This window comes from Scyliorhinus canicula, chromosome 11 (assembly GCF_902713615.1).
Source record: "Scyliorhinus canicula chromosome 11, sScyCan1.1, whole genome shotgun sequence".
NCBI classification, from domain to species: Eukaryota; Metazoa; Chordata; class Chondrichthyes; order Carcharhiniformes; family Scyliorhinidae; genus Scyliorhinus; species Scyliorhinus canicula.
In genome coordinates this window covers 65227964-65253376 of record NC_052156.1, presented here as the reverse complement: position 1 = coordinate 65253376, position 25413 = coordinate 65227964, and the positions used below count along the sequence as shown (strand labels likewise).

The 25413-nt window shown below is 44.9% G+C and overlaps 1 protein-coding gene across 7 annotated transcripts in view; it reads left to right on the top strand.

Moving 5' to 3' along the window:
* Positions 1–25413, top strand: part of LOC119973115 (contactin-4-like) — a 3053649-nt gene that overhangs the window by 1842176 nt on the left and 1186060 nt on the right. For all 7 annotated transcript variants that reach the window (XM_038810685.1, XM_038810691.1, XM_038810690.1 and 4 more), the window contains one exon: positions 12842–13017. In XM_038810685.1, coding sequence (XP_038666613.1) covers positions 12842–13017 — 176 coding nt within the window. The remainder of the gene's footprint in view (positions 1–12841; positions 13018–25413) is intronic.

Sequence of the window (25413 nt, the reverse complement as noted above, 5' to 3'; positions counted from 1 at the left end):
GAGGGTCAGTGCAGACTTGATGGACCGAATGGCCTCCTTCTGCACTGTAGGGATTCTATGGTTCTATGGAAAATAATGCTAAGGTTATGAACAATAAGATTTAGCCTGAAATACAGGCCAGGAACGGAGATGGTATTCGTAACAAAGGTATGGATTTTGCAGTGAGGATCAAGATGTTAGTTTCAGTCTTGGCAGTTTTTAACTGGATGGATTAGGAGCTCCTCCAAGACTAGGGCAGGGGTTTTCCGATCCCACTGAAAATCACTGGACTTTTAGCTGCCTCTCCACTGCAGGCTGGAATTGCAACTCCCTGCCTAGATGTCATAGAGTCACAGAGGTCTACAGCATAGAAAACACCCTTTGGCTCATCGTGTCTGCGCCAATGAAAAACAACCACCGAACTAAAGACTTTGGATATTTTTTCCGAATTAATTGTTAGTTTCAATTATGTTGTGATTCCGGGACAAGTGGGGTTGGAATTTACTCGCCCAGGGTTCCATAACAATGGACACTAGCAAGTGACTAAGATCACTGCCAAGAATCTGTTGACAGTTGCTTATTCAGCACAGACTGGGCGGGGTTTACTGACCAACCCACCACGTGTTTCTTGGGGGCGAAGGTGGGATTTACCGACCCTGCCATTGTCAACAGTATTTCCTGGTGACTCCACCCCTCGTCGCCCAACCTGATTCCAAAACTCCATTGGCCATTTTAAATTATGCCTTAGTGTCCAGGGTTGTGCAGGTTAAGTTATGGGGTTACAGGGATAGGGCAGGGTGGAAGGGGGAATGTAAATGGGTAGCTCATTCAATGGGTCAGTGCAGATTTGATGGGCTGAATGGCCTCCTTCTGTACTGTTGGGTTTCTATGATTCTATGATAGGCAGACATGGAGAGAAAATGTAAACTCCATGCAAACTCCACACAGTCACCCAAGGCCGGAATTGGACCTGGGTCCCTGGCGCTGTGAGTCTATCTGTCAAGGAACTTGATCTTCTTCTGATATGAAAACACAACTGTCTAGCCGATCAAGCTTTATCATTGCCACAAGTAGGCTTACATTAACACTGCAATGAAGTTACTGCAAAACTCCCCTAGCTACCACACTCTGGCGCCTGTTCGGGTACACTGAGGGAGAATTCAGAACGTCCAATTCACTTAACAAGCATGTCTTTCGGGACTTGTGGAAGGAATCAGAAGCATCCGGAGGAAACCCACGCAAACACGCAAACACAGACTCCGTACAGACAGTGACCCATGCCGGTAATTGAAACTAGTCCCTGGCGCTGTGAAGCAACAATGCTAACCATTGTGCTACTGTACCGCAGCTTCAATACTCAATATCTGCTGAATACTCTTCTTTTCAAGCGGATCTTGCAACAATCTAGATATTGGTCTTTCGCTATCAGAACCAACCTGAAAGAGAATCCAAGAGTGGAAAAGGGTTCCTTTCCCTACCAGGCCCATAATAACGTATCACCTACAACAAGCCAAACACATGAACTGTTAACTATTCTTAAGTGTATAGCCATGATCAGGAAGTGGGTAGTGGGGAAGGGGTCGGTGTGGGAGCGGGTGGAGGTGGCATCACGTAGGGGCACAAGCTTAGGGGCACTGGTAATGGCACCTCTGCCATCCTTGCCAGCTTGGTACTTCACAAGCCTGGTGGTGGTGGCAGCTCTGAGAGTATGGGGACAGTGACGGAAGCATATGGGAGTGGAGAGAGCATTGGTGTGGGCTCCAATTTGTGGTAACCACCAGTTTGTCCCGGGGAGGTTGGATGGGTGGTTTCGGAGGTGGCAGAGAGCAGGGATTGAGAGGCTGGGGGATCTGTTTATTGATGGGAGCTTTTAATGTTTGGATGATTTAGAGGAGGAGTACGAACTACCAGGAGAGAAAGGGTTTTGGTATCTGCAGGTGAGGGACTTTGTACGAATGCAGGTTTCGACCTTTCCGTTTCTACCACCCCAGGGGATACAGGATAAGGTAGTTTCAAAAATGGGGGTGGGGGAGGGAAAGGTCTTGGATATTTATAAAGAGTGGGAGGGAACCCAGATAGGGGTGGTAAAACGTAAATGGGAGGATGGGTTGAGCAAGGAAGTAGAGGCGGGTCTGTGGGTGGATGTTCTGAGTAGAGTCAACACATTCTCATCATTTGCCAGGCTTAGCCTGACACAATTTAAGGTGGTCCACAGGGAGCACATGACGGTGGCAGGTTTTTGAAGGTGTAGAGGACAGGTATGGGAGGTGTGCGGGAGGGCCCGCAAACCATGTCCACATGTTTTGAGCATGTCCGAAGCTCAGGGGATTCTGGCAAGGATTTGCCGATGTCATGTCCACGGTTTAAAAGACCAGGGTGGCACCAAGTGCAGAGGTGGCGTTTTTGGAGTGTCGGAAGACCCTGGTGTCCAGGGGGTGAAAGAGTCTGAAGCCTTGGCCTTTGCCTCCTTGTTAGCCCGGAGACGGATCTTATTGGCTTGAAGGGACTCAGAGCCCCAAAAATCGGGGGTATGGGATAGTGACATGGCCGGGTTTCTCAGGCTTGAGAAAATCAAGTTTGCCCTGAGAGGATCAACGTTAGGGTTCGTCCTGAGGTGGCAGCTGTTTATCAACTTCTTCAAGGAAAATTAAACTGTTCGCAGATACAATAGGGCGGTGGGTAGGGGATGTGGGGGGTAGGGGGAGTTTGTTTAGTTTATTTTACGCGGGATCAGGGGGATGAGGAGGTGGGACTGGGAAATTGTGTGTATAAGCCATGTTGGCTGGGAATGGTTGTTGGTTGGGGAGGCATATTATTTATTGAGTTGTGTTTACATTTGTATTTGTTGTTATAAAATCACAAATGCCTTAATAAAATGTTTTACAAAATAAAACTATTCTTAAGCGCACTATATTCTTTCATTATATCTTCCTTGAATATGCGGCATGTGTGCTCCAAGTCCCATGCGTGTGCAAAGTCCCTGAAGTCTCTGGAAACTAACAGATGAGCGTTGTCTACCATTATCCATTGCGAGTTGCTGTGTGTGGTGAAGTGGCTCATGAGCTTTCTTATAACGGTGTTGTCTTATAGATGGTCGATTTCAAACCACCCAGAGCACCAGTTAACTAGGGCCAAGTGGGCAGCGCGGTGGCCCAGTGGTTAGAATTGTTGTCTCACGGCGCCGAGGTCCCAGGTTCGATCCCAGCTCTGGGTCACTGTCTGTGTGGAGTTTGCACATTCTCTCCGTATTTGCGTGGGTTTCGCCCCCACAACCCAAAGATGTGCAGGGTAGGTGAATTGGCCACGCTAAATTGCACCTCAGTCAGAAAAAATGAATTGGATACTCTAAATTTATTTTTTTTAAACTAGGGCCAAGTGCTGTTTACTGCTCTATTTGAAGACACCAGTGCTGTGAATGACCATTAGAGACCTCGGACTTCATATAAGTGCAGTGGTTCCTTGACTTGATGCGACTTGAGTGCATTGCATGGTGTCCGCATCTGGCGATGGCTTTATACGGATTCCTTTGCCCTGTACCTGGTTGCCTCCAAACTTGCGTGCCCTTGGTGCAGTTGCTGGGTGTAGTACCTCAGCAGAAAGGTAGAGATAACAAATTGCTGACCACTCAGTATCAGCCTGTCATGTATGTTTAGCTCATGGGGAAGCTCCATTGTTAACTTGGACCAGTCCTTCACGTGCTTCCTGCATGTGAAGTCCACCTACAAATTAGCCTTAAGTTCCCCGGTTTGATGAGGAGCTGTGTGTGCCAGCTTGTGCTTGGTGCTCCTGTCAACACCATTCGACATCTTGGATGGAGCTAATGAAGAGGTCCGGTGACCTTACTGTCGCAAGGAATTTTCTTTGAAAGATAATTTGTCACACCAATGAAGCATTGTAAGATGTGCTTGTCATCGGGAATGACAATTTGTCGTATAGCCGTTTGTTTTGGCTTGACTTGGCTTCACACCATCGGGTGTGAGCAAGTGACCCACATAGGGAACCTGGCTGACCCTATATCTGCATTTAGTATGGCTAAGTTTTAACAAGAATGTCGTGATTCTGGAAAGAATTAGAAAAGGCATGCTGCATGCTCTTGCATTAGACGAGCCCAAACCAGGGTATCATTGACGATACCCTGTAAAGAATTTCTTCATGCATCATTGAAGACCTCAGCAAAAATTCCATAGGACATACGGAGAAAATAGTATCTGCCTAACGGAGATATGAATGTGGTGAGTATCGAGGATTTTTTTATTCAGCGGGATTTGCCAAAACCTGCACTTTGGCATCCAAAATGTTGAAGACCTTGGTATCGGGCATGTCAACTATAACCTGTTCCATTTTCTTGATAAAGTGCTGAGGTCTGAGTTAAGCCTCGTTCAGGTGGACTTGGTCAATACAGACCCTGACCACACCGCCTTATTGCGAAAACCCACTTTGTGGTCTTGTGTATGGGGCCAATGACATCATGTGGTCCAGCTCATCAATTACTTTTTGCCTCATTGCTAGGGAGACCCTTCTCGGAGTGCAGATCACAGGTGGTAACGAATCATCTTGCCTCTCATGTTATATTACAGCTAGCTTCCCAATGGTGTCGCTGTTGAACTGGTTTTTATACTCCATCATTTCTGGAGCTTGGTGCTGCAGAGTGTGTCCACCTTAACCCCAGTGAGATGCTGGACCATAGATTTAAAAGTGGCTTTACATACTGGTCAGTAACATGAAATGGAAAACTGCCCTACGTGCAACCGCGATTGACCACACCTTCTGTGTGGATAGGTTGTCTGCCATATGTCGCGCAGTCCACCTGAGTGTTTGGATCTGGTACAGCATATGGCTTGATTTCCCGCAGCAACTGCCTGGGCACGACATTACACTTTGCTCATGTGCCAATCTTTAGTTTTGACTTTCTGCAGGTACTGCTTAATGTGGTGAAAATCTCTCACTTCTCTGGAATGGTGTTAATGCTCTCACAGTAAAGTATTTTTGGAGGCTCTGCACCTTGGTTATTTTGAATGAACACAAATTAATTTACCCTGTTCGTGCTCCGAAACCTGGAGAATTGACTGGCTGCACTGTGGCTGGTGACCTTGGCAGGCTGCTGTGGCTTGGATCTGCAGAATTTTGCAAAGTAGTTCTGTAGTAATCCACAGGAGGCAGGAGTTCCATCACCACACCAATATTTATTTACAATAACGATATTACAAGAGCAGCTACAAACAGTGCTGCTAGCAATCCAGTCAACTTAAGACTGGCTCACAAAGCCTACACAGGTGATTATATGGGCCCCCTCAATGAGCTATCATTGAGGGAGCTCATACTCCAATTGGCCAACCAATAACGCCAATTGGAGTTCATTACAAGTTCCATTCGCCACACTTGTTACAGCGTTTACCAAATGAAAAACATATAGTTCTGTTCTGTGAGTGATGGCCAATGCAGTTGTAGCAAGGTGTGCCCTGTACCAATAAAAGCTCTGCCTTAACTCTTTTCTGCTTCTTTCTGACTGCTCGTTCATCAGACAGATGTTGGTTTCAGATTTCAATGCTAAACCTTTCTCGCAAAGAGGCTGCATGTGAACAATCACTATGGACCCCACACACAATGCGACCTCTCACCTACTCATTAGTGAGTGTGCCAAATGTGCATTTCTTTGCTAGGATTTTTAAATGGCAGCATATGACTGAATAGATTCATCAAACTTTAGGTTGGTAGTATTGAATGCTAGTCTATCCAGTAAAATGCTTTTTACTGGCATGCATAGGTGCTCGAACTTCGTCAGTAATATCTTGGGATCTTCCTTCCGTTCCTCCATTTACAAAACTAGACTCAAATTTCTCAACCACCTCAGGACCCGATAAATTAGTAGCTTGTACCTTCTTTGATTTGTCCGATAAGGCGGCACCACTGTTGATACATCACTCTTTTGTGATTTTCATCCAGTCACCTGCAAAGCTTTCGGCAAACATGAAAGCGTCAATGCGACAAAGTCTCGGTACCATCTACTCACTCATAACACCATGTAGAAGTATTGATTTTGTTACAATCCCAGTTGATATAACTGGACAGGAAATTTCCAGAATGGAAACCTAGCACAAAAGATAGTGGGTAGGATTCTCTGTTGGCTGACGCCAAAATTGGGAAATGCAATTGGGCGGAGAATAGGTTCCGACACAAAATCGCGGCGAGCGGTGATTTGACGCCAAATCGCAATTCTCCGGCGTCTTGATAGCGGCGCCAATGAGGTTCGGAACATATGTTCACTAAAAACTGTTTGCATATCATTAGCGGGCCTGACCCAGTATTCTCCGGGGGCATCCACGATTTTCTGCCTCCGATGTGCCGACTCAGGAGGTGGGCTGTGGGGTCGGAGTGATCATGCTTGGTCCACCATTGCCGCAGCCGGAAAGGCAGCCATATAGCTATGCATGCCGCTAACAGCATACTCTGAACTTAGGGCCAAAGGTCATATAGATGTCCCCCCAGGCCAGCCCCCTCAGTGCTCTCTGGCCCCAGTCGACCCATCAGCTGTGTGTGCTCGCACCAGCATAACCAGTGCCATCTTGTTGACTGGGATAAGTGTGTGTGTGTGGATTGTGGCTGCAGCTTGTCAGCCTCGCCTGTGTCAATCATGGAACTTAACCAATTCCCACACACACAAATATCTTCATTCAACATGAAGCTAACCTCCAGGCATAGAAACATTAAATAAAACCCACTTAAAACTGTACCTTATTTATAATGTTTATCAATACAGATATATATCCCTTAAAACTACCTTTATTTTCCTAACAGGGTGCAATAATTGGTGACTAGGGACAACAATAGATCTGTATTAACTGAGCAGCTCTTACATGCTGTATGTCTGCCTGTGCTCCAGGAAACCTTCCTCGCTCACATGTTACCCTTTTTGAACCCGCGTAATACCCACGTAACCACCCGTTCCTCAGTACATCCCAAACCTGAGACTTCCATCACCAAGAATTAATTAATTAATAATCTTTATTGTCACAAGTAAGCTTACATTAACACTGCAATGAAGTTACTGTGAAAAGCCGCTAGTCGCCATAATCCGGCACCTGTTCCGGTACACTGAGGGAGATTTCAGAATGTCCAAATTACCTAACAGCATGTTTTTTGGAAGTTGTGGGAGGAAATCTGAGCTCGGGGAGGAAACCCACGCAGAAACGGGGAGAACATGCAGACTTGCACAGACAGTGACCCAAGGTGGAATTAGAACCTGGGACCCTGGCGCTGTGTTGCGCAAGGGCACCATGTGCATGGGAACATCATCGCGGATTAAACCAATCAGTACTTCTGAAATCCCAAGAGAACTTGCAAATCTATTGTATGTTGCCAGATTAAAATTGAGAGACTAAACGCATATTACTCATCAGTACAAGTTGCTAATTTTGGCTCAGCAACAGATATTTTTAGATAATTGTAACAAAAACAAACAAGCAGTGAAGATTTGTGTTGAGCATACTTCAGAGTGAAAGTGAAGGCAAGCGATTGGTGCCAGCCACGTTGCTTATGTAGAAACAGAGAACATAAAATTTGTCAGAAAAACAAAGTAGTTTTAAGGGATTTGTATTGGAAAAAGTGAGAAATAAGGGGCGGTGGCCGGATGGCCCAACGCCAGCGCCAAGAGCGGTGCGAACCACTCCAGTGTTGGGCCGCCCGGAAGTTGCGGAATCCTCCGCACTTCCGGGGGCTAGGCTGGCGTCGGAGTGGTTGGCACATGAGCAGAACCGCCGGCATGTTCTGGCGCATGTGCAGAACCGCCGGCGTGTTTCCTGCGCATGTGCAGGGGTTTCTTCTCTGTGCCGGCCATGGCGGAGCCCTACAGAGGCCGGCGCGGAGGGAAAGAGTGCCCCAACGGCACAGGTCCACCCGCAGATTGGTGGGCCCTGATTGCAGGCCAGGCCACCGTGGGGGCCACCCCCCAGGCCGGATCCCCCCCCCCCCCCGAGGACTCTGGTAGACGGCCAACAAGCCAGGTCCTGCCGTGAAGGACCATGTCCATTTCACACTGGCAGGACTGGCCGAAAATGGGCGGCCACTCGGCCCTTCGATGCCTGGATAATTGCCGGGGTCTGCTGCCAACAGTCCCCGGCCGATGTGGCGTAAGCCCCGCTCCTGCCCGAAAACGGGCGTTGGAGAAGTCGGTAGCTGGCGTCAGAGCGGCGGGGTGGGATTCACGCTGCCCTGCTGGTGATTCTCTGACCCGGCGGGGAGTACCCGCCCAAGGTATCTTTTTAAGTGTGTGTGAATTTAGTTTTCCTGTGCCTGGAAGGGTAAAACCTACAGTTAGATGTTTATATGCCTGGGGTTTGGTAAATTCCAGCTTTGTTTTTATTGTACTTTAAGAGGGCTACAACATGTAGAGGAAATAAATAGGCCAGCAGAGGTAAGCAGAGTTGCTTAGCAGCTGAAGCCTGGTTAAGTTAGAGAAACTTTTAAAGTTTTAGTTTTAGCTGAATTTTTGGGAAGTTGGAAACAAGATCTCAGGGATTGAACATCTCGCAACTCTGTCATAAGAAAGACTGGACAGAATGGGAACTGCAAAGAGGCTTCCTGAAGTACAATTTGCAGTCCAGCTAACCATGGATTTGGGACAGAAATAATACTTAAAACACCTGAAGTTAAAAGAACAGAGACCATGGTATTGTGAGTTGAAGAGACAATTACAGTAACCAGATTAAAAGGCTTCAGAGGTAAATTAAATGTTTGATACAATTTTAATACAGTCTGGGAATCAAGAGTTAGAGCTAAACAGCTGGCTTGTAATGCAGAACAATGCCAGCAGCGCGGGTTCAATTCCCATACCGGCCTCCCCGAACAGGCGTCGGAATGTGGCGAGTGGGGCTTTTCACAGTAACTTCATTGAAGCCTACTTGTGACAATAAGCGATTATTGTTATAGTTGTGAACAGTTTGTATAGCAGTCAAGGCAGGTAAAGACAGAGACAGAGTTGGATCCGCTGTTGAAAATGGAGCAGAAGCTCTGTTTAAAGAATCATTTTGAAAACGTGGACTGGGATTCGGAACACATGGAAAACATTATTGCCAACAAAGATTTTAAAACATGCATTTTAGGAATATCTGAACTGATGATCATCTGTGCAATTCTGAGGAGGAAACTACAGAGGCTAACATTGTTCAGAGCGGAGTATGCGTATGTGACCACAACCAGTCAGTGTGCTTAAAATTGACTTTGTGTTAATGGGTGATTGTAATTTAAGATGTACTTTGTAATCCGGGTTAACCTGAAAATCTGTGTCTCCTTGTTAAAGTAGGGGAGAGTAAAGGAGTATTGTAGCATAATCCAAATTTTTCCTGCTTTATAAATGTTTATATTCTCGTTAAAAATAATTTGCGGGCCTGTGACTCTGGTTTTCTTTTACCATTCATTATTACGGGATGTGGGCTTCGCTGACTAGACCAGAATTTGTTGTCCATCCCTTATTGTCCTTCAGAAGGTGGTGGTAGTGAGTTGCCTTCTTGAAATGCTGCAGTCCATGTGATGTAGGGATGGGAGGGAGGTCTCGCATTTTGAACTCCCAGCAACAGTGAAAGAACGGTGTGATATTTCCAAGTCAGGATGGTGGGTGAATAGGAGGGGAACTCCCAGGTTGTGATGATCCCATGTATCTACTGCCCATATCCTTCCAGATGGTAGTGGTTGTGGGTTTGGAAGATGCTGCCTTGGTGAGTTCCTACACCTTGTGGGTTGTATACATTGCTGCTACTGTGTGGAGTGAATGTTTATGGAAAGGAGCTTTGGCCTTGATGGTGTTGAGCTTCTTGAGTGCTGTTGGAGCTGCACTCATCCAGCTAAGTGGAGAGTATTCCATAACACTCTGCACTTATGCTTTGTAGATGTGTTGTCAGACTCTGACTCTGAGCTGCTCTTGTCGCCACAATATTTACATGGCTAGTCCAGTTTAGCTTCTGGTCAATGGTAAGCCCCAAGGTGTTGATTGTGGGGGATTCAGTGATGATAATGCCATTTAACTTCATTGGGCGATGTTTAATTATTTCTTAATGGAGATAGTCATTGCCTGGCACTCGTGTGGTGTGAATAATACTTGTAACTTGTCAGCCCAAGCCTGGGTATTGTCCCAGTCTTGCTTCATTTGCACATGGACTGTTTCAATGTATGAGGAGGGGGGCTGAACATTGTGCAATCATCAGCAAGCATTGACCTTATATTGAAAGGAAGGTCATTGATGAAACAACTGAAAATGGTTGGGCCTAGGACACTACCCTAAGGAATAGCTCCTGTAGTGATGTCCTGGACTGCGTTGACTGGCCTACAACAACCACACCACTTTCCTTTCCAGATTGAACTCCAACCAGTCAAAGGTTTTCCCTCCGATTTCCATTGACCCCAGTTTTGCCAGGGCTCCTTGATGCCAATCTTGATCAAACTCTGTCTTGATGTCAAGGGCACTCTCACCCCACTTCTCGAGTTCAGCTCTTTTGTCCATGTTTGAACAAAGGCTGTCATGAGGTCAGGAGCTGAGTGACCCCAAAGGAACCTGAACTGAGCATCAGTGAGCAAGTTATTGCTACATAAGTGCCACTTGGTAGCACTGCTAATGACAACTTCATTAACTTTATTGATGACTGAACGCAAACTGATAAGGCGGTAATTGGCTGGGTTGAATTTGACCTGCTTTTGCGTACAGGATATACCTGGGATATTTTCCACATTGCTGGGTAGATGCTAGTTTTATAGTTGTATTGGAGCAGCTTGGTTAGGCGTGCGGCAAGTACTTGAGCACAAATCTTCAGTACTATTGCCAGAATATTGTCTGGGCCCATCACCGTTGCAGTATCCGGTGCCTTCAGCTGTTTCTTGATGTCACATGGGATAAATTGAATCAGCTGAAACTGGCATCTGTGATGCTGGGAACCTCTGGAGGAGACCGAGGTGGATCATCCACATGGCACTTCTGGCTGAAGATTATTGCGAATGCTTTAGCCTTGTCTTTTGCACATATGTGCTGGGCTCATCTACCGCTTAGGATGGGGATATTTGTGGATCTTCCTCCAATGAGTTGTTTAATTGCCCACCACCACTCACGGATGTATGTGGCAGGACTGCAGAAATAAGATCTGATCGGTGGGTTGTGGGATCACTCGGCTCTGTCTATTACTTGCAGCTTATGTTGTTTGGCACACATGTAGTCCTGTTGAAGCTTCACCAGGTTGACACCTCATTTTCTTGTATGGCTGACACTGCTCCTGGTCTGCCCTCTGCATTGGGCCAGGGTTGATTCCTTGGCTTTGTAGTAATGGTAGAGTGGGAGCTATGCCGGGCCATGAGGTTGCAGATTGTGGTTGAGTACAATTCTGCTGCTGCTGATGGCCCACAGCACTTCATGGATGCCCAGCATTGAGTTGCTAGATCTATTCTGAATCTATCCCATTTAGCACAATGGCACTGCCACGTAACACGATGTAAGGCATCCTCATGTGAAGATGGGACTTTGTCCCCGCCAGGTTGTCACTCCTACCGAGAATGTCATAGACAGATGCTAATGCAGTAGTCAGGTTGGCGAGACTGAGGTCTGCTATGTTTTCGGAGTTCACCAGCTCAGTCAGTAGAGGGATACAAAGCCACTCTTGGTGATCGACATTGAAGTGCCCCACCCAGTGTAGTTTCTGTGCCCTTGCCACACAGTGCTTCCTCCAAGTGGTGTTCAACATGGAGGAGTTCTGGTTCATCAGCTGATGGTAGATACTACGTGGCAATTGGCAGGAAGTTTCCTTGCCCATGTTTGACCTGGGACAGGTCATATCCAGGGATGGTGATAGTAGTGTCTGGGACGATATCTGTAAAGTATGAGTATGATTATGACAGGCTGTTGCTTGACTAGTCTGTGAGATAGCTTTCCCAACGTTGGCACAAGTTAGTAAGGAAAACTTTGAAGGATCGACAGGGCTGAGTTTGCCATTGGCGTTTCCAGTGCCTAGGTTGATGCTGGGTGGTCTGTCTGGTTTCTTTCCTTTTAGACTTTGGAGCGGTTTTACTATTTCAGAGGGCATTTAAGAGTGTTGCTGTGGATCTAGAATCACATGTAAGCCAAACCATGTGAGGACTACAGATTTCCTTCCAAAGGACATCAATTAACCAGCTGGATTTTTTTCAACATTCAACAATGGTTTCATGGCCGTTATTAAACTTTTAATTACAGATATTTATTGAATTCAATTTCCCCAACTGCCAGGGAAGGATTCAAACCCAGGCCTCCTGAGTCTCCAGATCACCAGTCCAGTGGCAATACCACTACGCCACCACCTCACCTCCATGTTTTATTAGAACAACGTAACTATTTTTAGCCAGAGTTCCATTCTGGTTCTTCCTAGCCAGTTCGAACACTAACTGGGATCGTAACACATGACTGGAAATGAGCCAATGTTTTCCATGTGCCTGCACTGTTACAATCTTGTGCTTGGAAGGAATTATTCAATAGGAGAACCCACTGACACCAAATAATGTGCAATTGAAAAACACTTCATTTCCATTTCAGTTACAGGATTCACTTTGAAAGGTGGCAATTACTGACTAGAAAGTGAGATCCAATGTTAAGTGTGGTAGTTGGGGTAAGGAGCAAAATAAAAGAAAAGCACTCTTTGCTTGAATACTGAAAACTTGTTGATGAAATCTGAGTCATATACATGTGTTTGTGTGTTGGTTTTAAATTTAGGAATTTAATTTCTACTTTGTGTAATGAATATTTGCTTAATTTAAATTGAAGGTACTATTATTCTCTTTATTCATGCATGCATTGAAATATATTGAGATTTGTGACAACATAATTGACACATTTCTTGCATTTTTTGTCTTGCAGGTGGCAAAGAAATGGCACAGACCTTGACATAAGCATCAATTCCCGCTATAGTTTGGTTAGTGGCAGTCTGGTAATCAATAACCCGGTTAGGACTCAGGATTATGGAACCTACCAGTGCTTCGCAACAAATTTGTTCGGCACCATCGTGAGCAAAGCAGTAAAATTTCAGTTTGCATGTAAGTTGTGAGGCTTTCTTTCCATAATTAATTATTTAAGAACTTAAATCTTGCATATTTATTTTTCAAATGTAATTTGAAGGGTATTTTTCTGTGTATGCACCAGTAGGGATGAACCTTGTCTGCTATGGCCAGAAGCACATACTGGAAAATTGCAGGCACATTCATCCTTGATTTTCAGTCCCAGAAGCTGCAACAAAGTCCATACAGGAAGAAATTGCATATCCCAGAATATCTGTCTGGCTCTCCTCTGAAAATATAGCTTGATTAATAAAACTACACCTTCTCTACAGCTTTCCTTGAGTTCATATCCTCTACCTCTTACTATATTTAATAACAGTAGATTTTGGAAAAAAGCAAAACAGATGGTTTTTGGTCAGCCTTTCATTAATTCTTTTTTTGCTGCTTAAAATATAACTATTTTCTCATGTTCTATCAGAATTAATTATTCCAGAAGAAAAATATTTTGAGTTCTGTGCATGATACACCTTACATACTCCCTGTATTTATAAATGTGTCTGTTGTTTTGATGCTCCATATGCATTTGCTCTGTATGTACCATAATGATATGGGGAATTATGGGCAACATGTGAAATTAAAAGCATTGTTGGTTTTGGAGATGTAGAGGGAATGTACATGGAAAATATGCATGGAAATCTTTTAAGACTGGTGCTACTGAAAATCACGACTGGTGCTCCTGTAGGCTTGTTTTAATGCCGACGTGTTGACAGTTTTCTAAAAATTCTGACATCATTGCCTTTGTTAACTTATTTCAAGCAAAGTCATCAAACCATTGAGCAAAAACATATCCTGATTTCACGAGAAATCATGAATATAATCATTCATAATGTCATGAGCTCAGAGTTGCTAGAGAATACACATTGATTGACATTCCCCTCCCTTGGCACATCTGGAAGCATGGATGAAATTCAGGTGTAGGTCCTTCAGCAGAAATGTAGTTGCCCCTTCCAGTCTGTCGTGAAAGCTGAAATGCGATAACATACAGGGTGTCCTTGCATTGCTTTGACAGCCATTTGCTGTAAACCCAAATGGCCAGTTGGCGTTGTTTTAGGTGTTTTTTATTGACACAGTTTAGAAGGGGTCATGTTTGAAGACATAAATCCCAAGGATTACTGTTCTAAGTGGTGACCGACTTCAATTGTGAACACCTTTAGCCGAGGCATTAATTACAAAATGACTATGCTGGCATTGGGAGATATTGTTATGAGTTATTCTTGTTCTGAGTGGAATTGAGGTAAATATATTGAAGGGACAGCTGGAATTGTGAACATTTGAATCTTTGCCTTCTTCAGCTATGTACATTTTGTGTAAGCCAGGTGTAAAGGCCATCAGACGTTAATATGGCGAGGATGTCCAAAGATATGTGAGAGGAACCTATTAGCAGGACTTTTAAAAATATATTAATAGGATGGTCGCAAGTTGAAAAATTGAATTCGAAAATATTTGGTACAGTTTCTATTTAAAATGTTGGCTTCAGGAATAAATCAGAAAGAAATGAAGTGAAATGTTAAATAATGTAAACGATGTTAGAATTGTGCAGTATTTTAAGATAAAATTAATATCTAAGAATCTTTGGAAAGGGGTGGGGCAAGGAAAGGGAATTGAGGTTGTTTGCCAAAACCATTCAACAAAAATCATTCTTGCCACAATGATCTCTTCTGGTTGTTGCACAATGGCCTCAAAATTGGTCCTAGCTGGCATGAACAAGGTACAGGAAGCTTTCACTGCAGTGGTATCCCTGGGCTTTACTTCTATGAGACAGGTGACATCACCCGCCAACTTTCGAGCAAAGATGATTTCATTTTCATCATTCTGTGTTGCACTCAGTGGCCCTGGGGTTGAGGGACGGATGCCAACTACGGGAATGGCACAATTAGAGATTTGGGGAGAGGGACTCGATTGGTAGGTTTGGCATACCTGGAAATGATCAGGAGAGGAGGATGGGCAATTGTGAATTTGACCGAGAAAGGGGAGGGATTACAAAAAAGTGACAGGATTAGGCCTATAGTTTTTGAAAAGACTATTCCTCCTCATCCCATTTTGTAAATAAATATCTGCTTTTAGGATTTGGGGTTTTTAAATATAAATGGGATACCAGAATGTAGAGGCTCAGAAATGTAATGGTGCCGCATCCAAATTTAAGGTGCATGCATGTAGGCAGTCCTCTACCAGCTCAACCATGCCAGCTGCCAGAACATTTCACTCATCTGGTGGCTTTCTAATGCAGGTTAGTGGTTGGAAGCATGACGCTACTATTGTCCCCTTCTGAGTTAACAGAATGATCTGAACACTTGTAATTTCTGCACTGCTGCTCTGGCTGGTACCAGCTAACTTCATGCAGTCAACAAAGCATCCTGATCTACGTGTTAGAGCAAAATATTTTTAGCACAAAAACTATAGGAACTATGCTATTTGGCAGACAAATTCTTCCACCAGAGGTCCTGCTCAAAGCTGCATTTCAAGCATGAAACGCAGTTGGAATACATCAACAGCGGAGACACATTTTATTACAGTGGAAGCATACTAAAGAAAAAGTGATGCCATTAATTCAAGGAAAAAGATGAAAAATTATTTAAAAAAACACAATTATGAGAAAGATTTTTACAGTGTTTAATCTTTTGACCATTTTTCTTTCTTGTTGGATGTTTGAATTCATGCCAGGAACTTTCCATGCAAAACAAGTTGCATGCTTCAGTGTGACTTCAAATAGCGCATACTCAAAATAAACCATAAATCTAAAAATAACTGCTGGGAAGGGATGTTACAGCTTCCTAATTATTTCATATCTATTGATTTGTGGATAAAATATGTTTTTTTTTAAGTGCCTTTCGAATGAGGTTGGCTGGGTAACGTTAAAAGATTTATCCTTTGATGATTACACATGATTTGGAGGATTCCCAAGCGTACTTTGATGAGCTTTTATTAGATACTTGGGAGCATTCTGGATGGATAGTTTGCGGCAGGTGGTATTATGCACATGGTACAACAGATTTAATTGCTGAACTAAAGACGATGCATTTGCTTGCATTTTGGGGATATTTTCTAACTGGAGAAAGTAGGTAGGCGATATTGTGCAGCTGCAAATGATGTGCCTCAGAATCTCCAAAATCAGTCAACTCCCACTGTGAAGTCAACTGACTTTGGCACTTGACTCGTCTTTGAGAATCCAGTGCTCTCAGGGATAGAGAATTCCAGTCTTTGCGTATATTCAAAATAGATTGGCAGATTTTTACACACAAAGGGAATTAAGGGATATGAGAGTAATGCAGGATGGTGCAGTTGACGTAGAAAAATGGTCATAATCACAATAAATGGTTGAAAAACTAGAAAGGGCTTAATGTCCTACTCCTTGTTCTATTGCTTATGTTATTATGTCCGTCTGCTGGTTTAAATTGTCTGCAATGCGACCTCTAGGTTCTTCTTTGGGGCATGGGCAGCAATGTTGCCCTGAGGGCATGAAGAGTCAGCCCACAACGAGAGACTGAAGGAACCATATGTCACCTTGATGGAACAAGGTATCTCTCTGAAGAGCATCACTGAACCAGCAACAATCTGATGACTTTTAATGGTTGTTTTCTGCTGCTTGATCATAAGTTATTACATTACTTAAATTATGAATTTTATAATTTGTGATGGTGCAATGAGAATTGAATATTTCAGGGCGGCTAGTTCTGTACCCTTATGACTAGGTTCCTGTACTATGATAATGATGCATCTTTCCACATTATTGAGAGGTTTACCGCTAGCTAATTAGCTTGTCCATTGAAATAAATGCACAGGCAGCTTATCAATGGAACCAATTCCATATTGTGCCATTGGAATACAGTGAAATCCTTTCTCCACCCAACTTCCAAAGATGAATAGAAATTACATAGAACATAGAATTTACAGTGCAGAAGGAGGCTATTCGGCCCATCGAGTCAGCAACGGCTCTTGGAAAGAGCACCCTACCCCCTACCCAAGGTCAACACCTCCATCCTATCCCCATAACTCAGTAACCCCACCCAACACTAAGGGCAATTTAGCATGGCCAATCCACCTAACCCGCACATCTTTGGACTGTGGGAGGAAACCGGAGCACCAAGAGGAAACCCACTCACACACGGGGAGGATGTGCAGATGTGCAAAATAATATAACAAATATATTATTTTGCAATGGATCCAACAACAGAGAATAGTTTGCTGAGGACACGTTCACAGTGGTCAAAATTGGAAACAGTTTATTCACAATGACGCATTGATGTAAATCGTGTTGCACAAAGACTTGAGTTGGATACAACTGAGGCTTTATTGCTCTCAGATGTGTGGCCTCCCACAGCAGCTGGCGAAATGGCTGTAGCATAGAGGACACACATATTTATACTCAGGGACTACCAACGTACCTGTAGTACAGGTCCTACCATACATCCTCTAATAGAGGTGCAACAGTGGTTTACCACATTCACCCCCTGTTAAAATTGAGTCCGCCAGGGCAGCACGGTGGCGCAGTGGATTAGCCCTGCTGCCTCACGGCGCCGAGGTCTCAGGTTCGATCCCGGCTCTGGGTCACTGTCTGTGTGGAGTTTGCACATTCTCCCCGTGTTCGCGTGGGTTTCGCCCCCACAACCCAAAGATGTGCAAGGTAGGTGGATTGAACATGCTAAATTGCCCCTTAATTGAAAAAAAAAAAAAATGAATTGGGTACACTAAATTTATAAAAAAAAAAATAAAAAAAATTGAGTCCGCCGAAGGTAGTGGAGAACTATATACAACAAATGGTTTTTACATTTCCAATATTCGATAGAGAGAAAAAAAGAAGTGTCTTTTGAAGTCCAGTGGACTCGTTAGAGGTTTAACCGGTCCGGGGCCTTGATGTGCCGCTGGGAGCGACGTAGTGGTGGCGGCGATGCCGATGTTGGTCTGATGTCCGGTGACTCCAGGAGCATGCCAGAATCCTCTTCATCCTTGGGCGTGGGCAGGGGGAGGACAGATGGTCCTGGGGGGGTTGCTGCTGGGAGCGCTGGGGGAGGGGAGGGTGGCGCCGGGCCAGGGGTGGTGTGTGTGTGTGGAACCTGCTGGTGCCAGGTCCCTGAGGGAGACCGTATCCTGGCGGCCATTGGGGTATGCCACGTTAGCATACTGGGGGTTTATATGGAGCAAGTGCACCCTCTCCACCAATGGGTCCGCCTTGTGGAGTCGGACATGCCTACGGAGCAGGACGGGTCCTGGAGCTGCGAGCCAGGTCGGGAGCGACACCCCGGATGAGGACTTCCTGGGGAAGGCAAAAAGACGTTCATGGGGTGTATTGTTAGTGGCGGTGCACAGTCGTGACCGAATGGAGTGTAGTGCATCAGGGAGGACCTCCTGCCAGCGAGAGGCCGGGACAACTGAGGCTTTATTGCTCTCAGATGTGTGGCCTCCCACAGCAGCTGGCGAAATGGCTGCAGCATGGAGGACACACATATTTATACTCGGGGACTATCAACGTACCTGTAGTACAGGTCCTACCATACATCCTCTCATAGAGGTGCAACAGTGGTTTACCACAAAGAGAAAGATATGTTTGGTAGGACAGAACTTGAGATTTGCTGAAAAATTGCTGTCTTCGTTTTTCATTTGGTACTCTTCAGGATAGCTCATAAGAAATTACCAACAGTTTATACTGCATGAGAACATGCAGGGGCTGGTTTAGCACACTGGGCTAAATCACTGGCTTTTAAAGCAGACCAAGGCAGTCCAGCAGCACGGTTCAATTCCCGTACCAGCCTGCCCGAACAGGCGCTGGAATGTGGCGACTGGGGGCTTTTCATAGTAACTTCATTGAAGCCTACTCGTGACAATAAGCGATTTTCATTTCATTTCAACAGAGTACTGATTGTTTGGCAAATGGACTCTGATTGGTGGAACTGTTGCTGTGGAGAATGCAACATGAAACAATTAACTGCCCAGCATTGTTCAAATTCACATCAGCCAGGTTGACTCTGGTCAAGACATTGCCCTGGGGAATGAACAACTGTTTTATTTAGTTGATAAAGATGCAACATGTGGATATATTCCTTCTGTTTGCAAAGAAGCAACTCCTTCTACTTCCAGTATGTTTAAGTGGACCAGACCTCGAGTCTGACTGACAATCTTAAATTGCTTATCTGTCAGGATTGTTGTGCAGATATTGTCCAACCACAGTGTGTGTTGGGCACTGTGTTTCGAATTTTCAAGTTTGGCTGGTTGGGTACAGCCAGTACTTTGCCTGTTGTGAACGGTTGACGGGATGTGCTGTTTGATACCATCCGCCAATCATTGGGACATACGACCAATATACCTGGCATCAAACCGGCACTGAAATTCATGTACTAAATTGCTCATTTGTTTGATAGGTAGAACATGTTGAGCAGACAGCCTTGCTCGAAAGCAAGTTATAAAAATGCTTGTTGGACTTGTGAAAGAGTAATGAGCTGCAAGGTGGTATTTATGATAGGATTCGTTCTCATGGCTCACTGCGTCCATGTATATATCAGTTATCCAAGATACACAAAAGTGTTGTCCCATTCTGTCTTATCTTATCCATGACTGGTTCTGTACAACATTAATTAGCTAAATGGTTGGGTGAGTTGCTCCAGCCAGTTCTGAGCATGTTTTCCTCCTCCAGGACTCCTTCACCTTTTCGAAGAGCACACAGGACCATTTTGATAGCAATGGCATGTCAATGTACTTGTTGATCGTTGCGAACCTATTCACCAATGTACCACTCAAGAAAGTAATAGACACTTGCTCTGCATCACTATCTTTTAACAACACCTATAGCCCAGCTCGCGCAAGCATCTGCTGGATTCCTTGAGAAACGCACCTTTGTTGGCATGACACCTATCCTCCGACCCCTTGCATATTTCCATTATGTAGATGGTAAGTAATCTGCAGTTGCCTGTCAGAACTTCCAGACACACCTCCTTGATTGGTGTAATCCTATGCTTATCTTCACCTTTGAAATGGAGCAGTAAGACAAACTCCCTTTCCTCAAGTTGCAAGTTGAAACATCTGCCAATAGCCTCTCTACTGCTGTGCACTGTGCACTGACCTTCACTGGTCAATACATGTGTTTTAATTCCTGCAGTTCTATGCATTATAAGATTGGTCTTAATGGCAGCCTCAAATATAAGGCCCAAGCCATTTGCTCACTGTGCAAGCTCGATGCAGAAATAGGATGCATCAAAGCCATCCTGTGGGATAATGGCTTCCCTGTCAACAGAAGAAACATAACCCCCATTACGCATTTTTCAACTAATCAAAAGCTGAGGCAACAGTCATTCCCTGGTTTATTCCCCAGAGCAATGCCTTGACCGATCTACCTGGTTTGAATTAGATTGTTCAATGTTCCCGCTGTATTTGAAATGGCAACACCTCTATCAATTGGAGTCCACTTGCCAAACTCTCATGCGATATAAATTATTGTTCCCCCATTAATGTTGGTAATCTTTTGGGAGCCATCCTGATGAGTACAAGATGAAAAGCTTCGGTAGCGTGTCTCTTTTCTTCACCAATACTCAAGGAAGATTGGTCTCAGTTTTTCCTGAACATAGTTTCTGTTTAATAACATGTTCTATTCATAAGTAACATATTTTCACATGGTGACCACCTTAAGAGAAAAAGACAATAATCGAAATCTCGGCAGACAGATTGACTGAAGCTCAATTCTTAATATGTTATCTGTTGGAAAGTTCTGTACTTCAAATTTTACTTTAGCACATACAAAGATTGAAAAAAATTCCCTTGTGAAATTGTCAGAGTGGCAAGTACATAGAGTGAATAGTAGTGGGCAACTGCTTCAGCTGGGATGAAAATAATTTAGTTCTGAATCTGTCAGTAGTCTAATAGTATGTGTCTGAATATGAATGGCATGCAGTGTACCTTTTGAGATCAATCTGATTCATATAGCTGATGTGGAATGCATAATTCAGGCAATTTATTGTTGGAAACATCTGTCAAAGTTTGGCAGACTTGGGAATAAACTGAACTCTTTCAGAAATCAAGGCGCCCTGATATAAGGACAGAGGGGCGTTGGGTGGTGTTGCTGGACATGGTGGTGGGAAGGGGATTGTTCCTCTTTGTACCCATAGATCCTGCTCCAAAGTAGCCTTCTTTCTTCACTCCCGAGATCTTGGTTCGACACCATGGGCGTAATTCACCGGGAAAATATCCAAGTCCATTTTCGGGCGCATTTGGCAGGGTTGAGATTGACACCGTTATTCAACGGCACCTAGCCATTTTTGGGGGGGAGGGGAGGCCTCGGGAGTATCTCCGCGTCCATGCCGCACTTAGAGAGTGACATTTAGCGGCTGTATTGTGCCCAATAAGTGGCACAGTTGGTAGATGGTGGGAAATCCCTCTTCCACGATCCACCGGCTCATCACACCTCACAAGATCTAACATGATCTCGCAAGACACCGCGATGTGAATCCTGCCCATTGTGTGCGGGGCCACTTTCTGTAAAATCTGCATATTAGAAAGAGACAGCTCAGGTGTGACCCAATGGCCACACTGCGCCCAAAATGCAGCTCGTTGCCACGCAGCGTGGTCGATAAAAGCCAGAAAACAATGCTCCTGGGATCTACCGCTAGTCTTGATCTAATGTGCGGTTTCCTGAGGTACCTGAGGCTTCGGGAATTATCCCCTTCATCTCGGAGACCTTGGGTGAGTGCCTTTTGGTTCTAGTCTCCACAAATGGAGACAAAATGGAACAGTATTTGTGGGGGTCTCCCTGGGGCTCGGAGACCCCCAGCTGCATGTCCTTTGGACAAGGAGGTGCCCTGGCACTGCTAGTGCCACCTGGGCACTTTGGCAATGTCAGCCTGATACACTGGGAGTGTCACCTGGATGCCAGCCTGGCACTGTCAAGCTGTTGATATGGCATAGCCAACTGGCATGTATGATGTCAGGTTGGTACTGGCGGGAAACATGTGGCTAAACGCGCTCACGAGGGAACTTTGTTCCTAATTAGTTGAATCGCGTACTAGCTAGTCTCACTATAATATGAATTCCCACGATCTAATCAAGGCATTAAGGCATGGGATCTAAACCCCTCTCCTTGGAGACCTCGGGAAAGTGCCACTTGGTCCTGGTTTCCACAAACGGGTGCCAGATAAAACAGCACTTATGGAGATCTCAAAGGGGATCAGAGGCCCCAGGTGCTTGCCCACCTGTGTTCCAGCCTAATACTGCCAAGGTGTTAAAGCAGCAAAGCCAACTGACAGACACTGCCAGGATACAAGGCTGGCACTGCCATGGTGCCAAGCTGGCATTTTTAACCCAGGGGTGCCCTGTGGAGGTGCAGGGCAGGCCGAGGACCCTCTTATAGGTGGCTTGGGTGGTGAGTTCTGGGGTCAACTCGGGAGCTTGGGATACCATTTAAAAATGGGGCCCTGATCTCTCCATGCACTGAGTTCCGGCGAGCGGAGCTCCTCAGTGTAGAAAATGGGACAAAGTACAGCCTCAGCTACACATTCCCCGCTGAGGCCCGATCCACCCAACTAATCAGGCGCAATGGGACTCTGTTCCCATTTGGGTAGATCGAGCCCAGAAAGTTTTCAAAGATCGCGGCCCCCATTCTGAAGGGCTGCCTAGATTTCTTCCCCCCCCCCTCCGACAGAAGCCCCCACTTTCAGGACACTACCCTTCATCTCCTCAACTTTAAAACCCCCCCTCACCCAACCACTTTCATGGGCATGGTCCCCCAGCCCTTAACAGTGCCAATATGCGACGCGGTGGGAAAATCGTGCCCAAAGACAATTTGTTCTGAAGAATATCGAAATCTGAGCACTCCAAAATTTACAATGCTAAGGTTTGACTACCTTGCACGAAAGACATGGTGGGGAAAAATTCAGTATGGTCCTTTGTTGTGCTTTGGAATCACCATGTGCAGAAACCACCTCATTGAATCGTTGAGGTTGGTAGCAAGCTAACTTCTTGCACCCTCATTTAAAGACACCTGTGTTGTCCAGCGTAAAACATGCTGCTGACTGGCTTCACACTCAACAGGTCCCCAACAATGTCGCACACAGTTATCCTGCAACTCCTGAAGGCAGCCTGCCCATTTTTACGGGGTGCTTCACTCATTATGCAGATTTTGATGCAGATTGTGAAAGACTTAGATACGAGTAACAGCACGGAAAACAAAGCAACAGGCAAGAAAGAGGTTTTCTGATGCAGGAAGATTTAGTTCGGAAGGTAAAAAGGAGAAGAAACACCATGTTCAAACACAGATCAGGAAGCCACCTGGTCAAACCCTGAGAAGTGAACAGGCGGCCCCAAGGACCTGGCAGCAATACAGGAAGATTTTCAATGATATCGCACAGATATTGATTGCATTTTGTGTCATTCGTTCATGGGATATGGGCATTGCCAACTAGGCCAGCATTTAATGCTCATCCATAATTGCCCTTGAGAAGTTAGTGGTGTGTAGCTGCTTTGAACTGCGGCATCCTGTGTATTGTAGGACCACCAAAAATACTATTGTGGCAGGGGGATCCAGGATTTATCCCAGCGACAGTGAAGGAAATGTGATCAAGATGTGTCAAGATAGTGCGCGGTTTAAGAGTGGTGTTCATATGCATCTGCTGTCCTTGTCCTTCTTTGTGGTCGAATTCACTGGTTTGGAAGGTGCTGTTGAAGGTCCTTGCAACGGTACATTTTGTAGATAACACACACTGCTGTCACTTGTTGGTGGTGGAGGGAGTGAATGTTTCAGGTGGTAGTGGGGTGCCAATAAAGTAGTGGGGTTGCTTTGTCCTGGATGGTGTAAAGCAAGTGAATCTCAAAGGGGATGGTTAGGTTCTCTCTTGCCATTTCCTGGTGTTTTGTGGTGCGAATGTTACTTGCCTTACACCTTCATGGGGTATCTCCTATTCAGTTTACTTGACAGCATTGCACACTGCACAATGCACCACCCTGTCACTCACCTAGTCTGACTGCCACCATCATGACTGTAGATACCAGTGCTCATAGCGGCATGGAGGCACTCCAAGGAGATCGAATGATCTGTCCTTCAACGGATTACTGGGATTGCTGAGGCCTTATCCTAAGGGAGTTCATGTGATGCTGTCCTCTCTCAGGATGCAAGATTCATGTAACAACCACTGCTGCTCTGCCAGTACTCTCACTGTTGTCTTCCAACTAATCCAAACTTCTGCAGCCCATGCCAAGGTAGTACTGTCTGAGACAGGGCCTACAAGGCCTGGAGCAGCTCGAGGGCACCCTGGAAGGTCATCCAGTCTTTCTGCTGAAAGTCAGGAGCCTTCCACCGGCAATGCTGCAGACATGGGGTAGTAGTACAACAGGCAAATCCACCCACAAGCACTGAGCAAGGTGAACAATTCAGCTTTTTGTGTATTGTTAGAAAGGTTTTGATTAAAATTGTTGCCAGTAAGTATCCTCTTACTGTTAATAAAGTGGAATAGTACAAAGATAAGCTGTGTTGTCCATCCCTTGTGTTTTCCAGTTATCAAAGACATATTCTAAATACACTAAAATCAAAGATTAAACAGGCATTCTGTAGAACCTCTAAAATAGCAGCAATCATGTCGTAGGACATATTAAAATTGGTTTGATGTCTGAAACAATTAAAGATTACTTTCTCAGTCTCTTTGTACTTTTTAAGGAAATTTTGATCTGAAAAATAATGATACCGATGAATAGAAATTGTAAACTTCTCCTTTAATAAGTTTTGTTCCTGTTCATGTTAGCCTGACTTCGGTCATTGGTAAGATTTTAGAGTCTCTTATTAAAGATGAGATCGCAAAGTACTTGGACGTGCATGGTAAAATAGGACTGAGTCAGCATAGCTTTGTCAGAGGGATATCGTGTCTGACAAATCTGTTAAGAGTTCTTTGAGAAGGTAACAAGGAAGTTAGACAAAGGCGAACCAGTGGATATGATTTATTTAGATTTCCAGAAGGCCTTTGACGAGGTGCCGCATAGGAGACTGTTAAATAAGTTAAAAGCCCATAGTGTTAAGGGTAAGATCCTGGCATGGATAGAGGATTGGCTGACTGCAGAAGGCAGAGAGTGGGGATAAAGGGGTCTTTTTCAGGATGGCAGCTGGTGACCAGTGGTGTGCCTCAGGGGTCTGTGCTGGGACCACAACTTTTCAAATATACATTAATGATCTGGAAGAAGGAACTGAAGGTACTGTTGCTACGTTTGCTGATGATACAAAGATCTGTAGAGGGACAGGTAGTATTGAGGAAGCAAGGGGGCTGCAGAAGCTAGGAGAGTGGGCAATGAAGTGGCAAATGAAATACAATGTGGAAAAGTGTGAGGTTATGCACTTTGGAAGGAGGAATTTAGGCAAAGACAATTTTCTAAATGGGGAAATGCTTAGGAAATCAGAAGCACAAAGGGACTTGG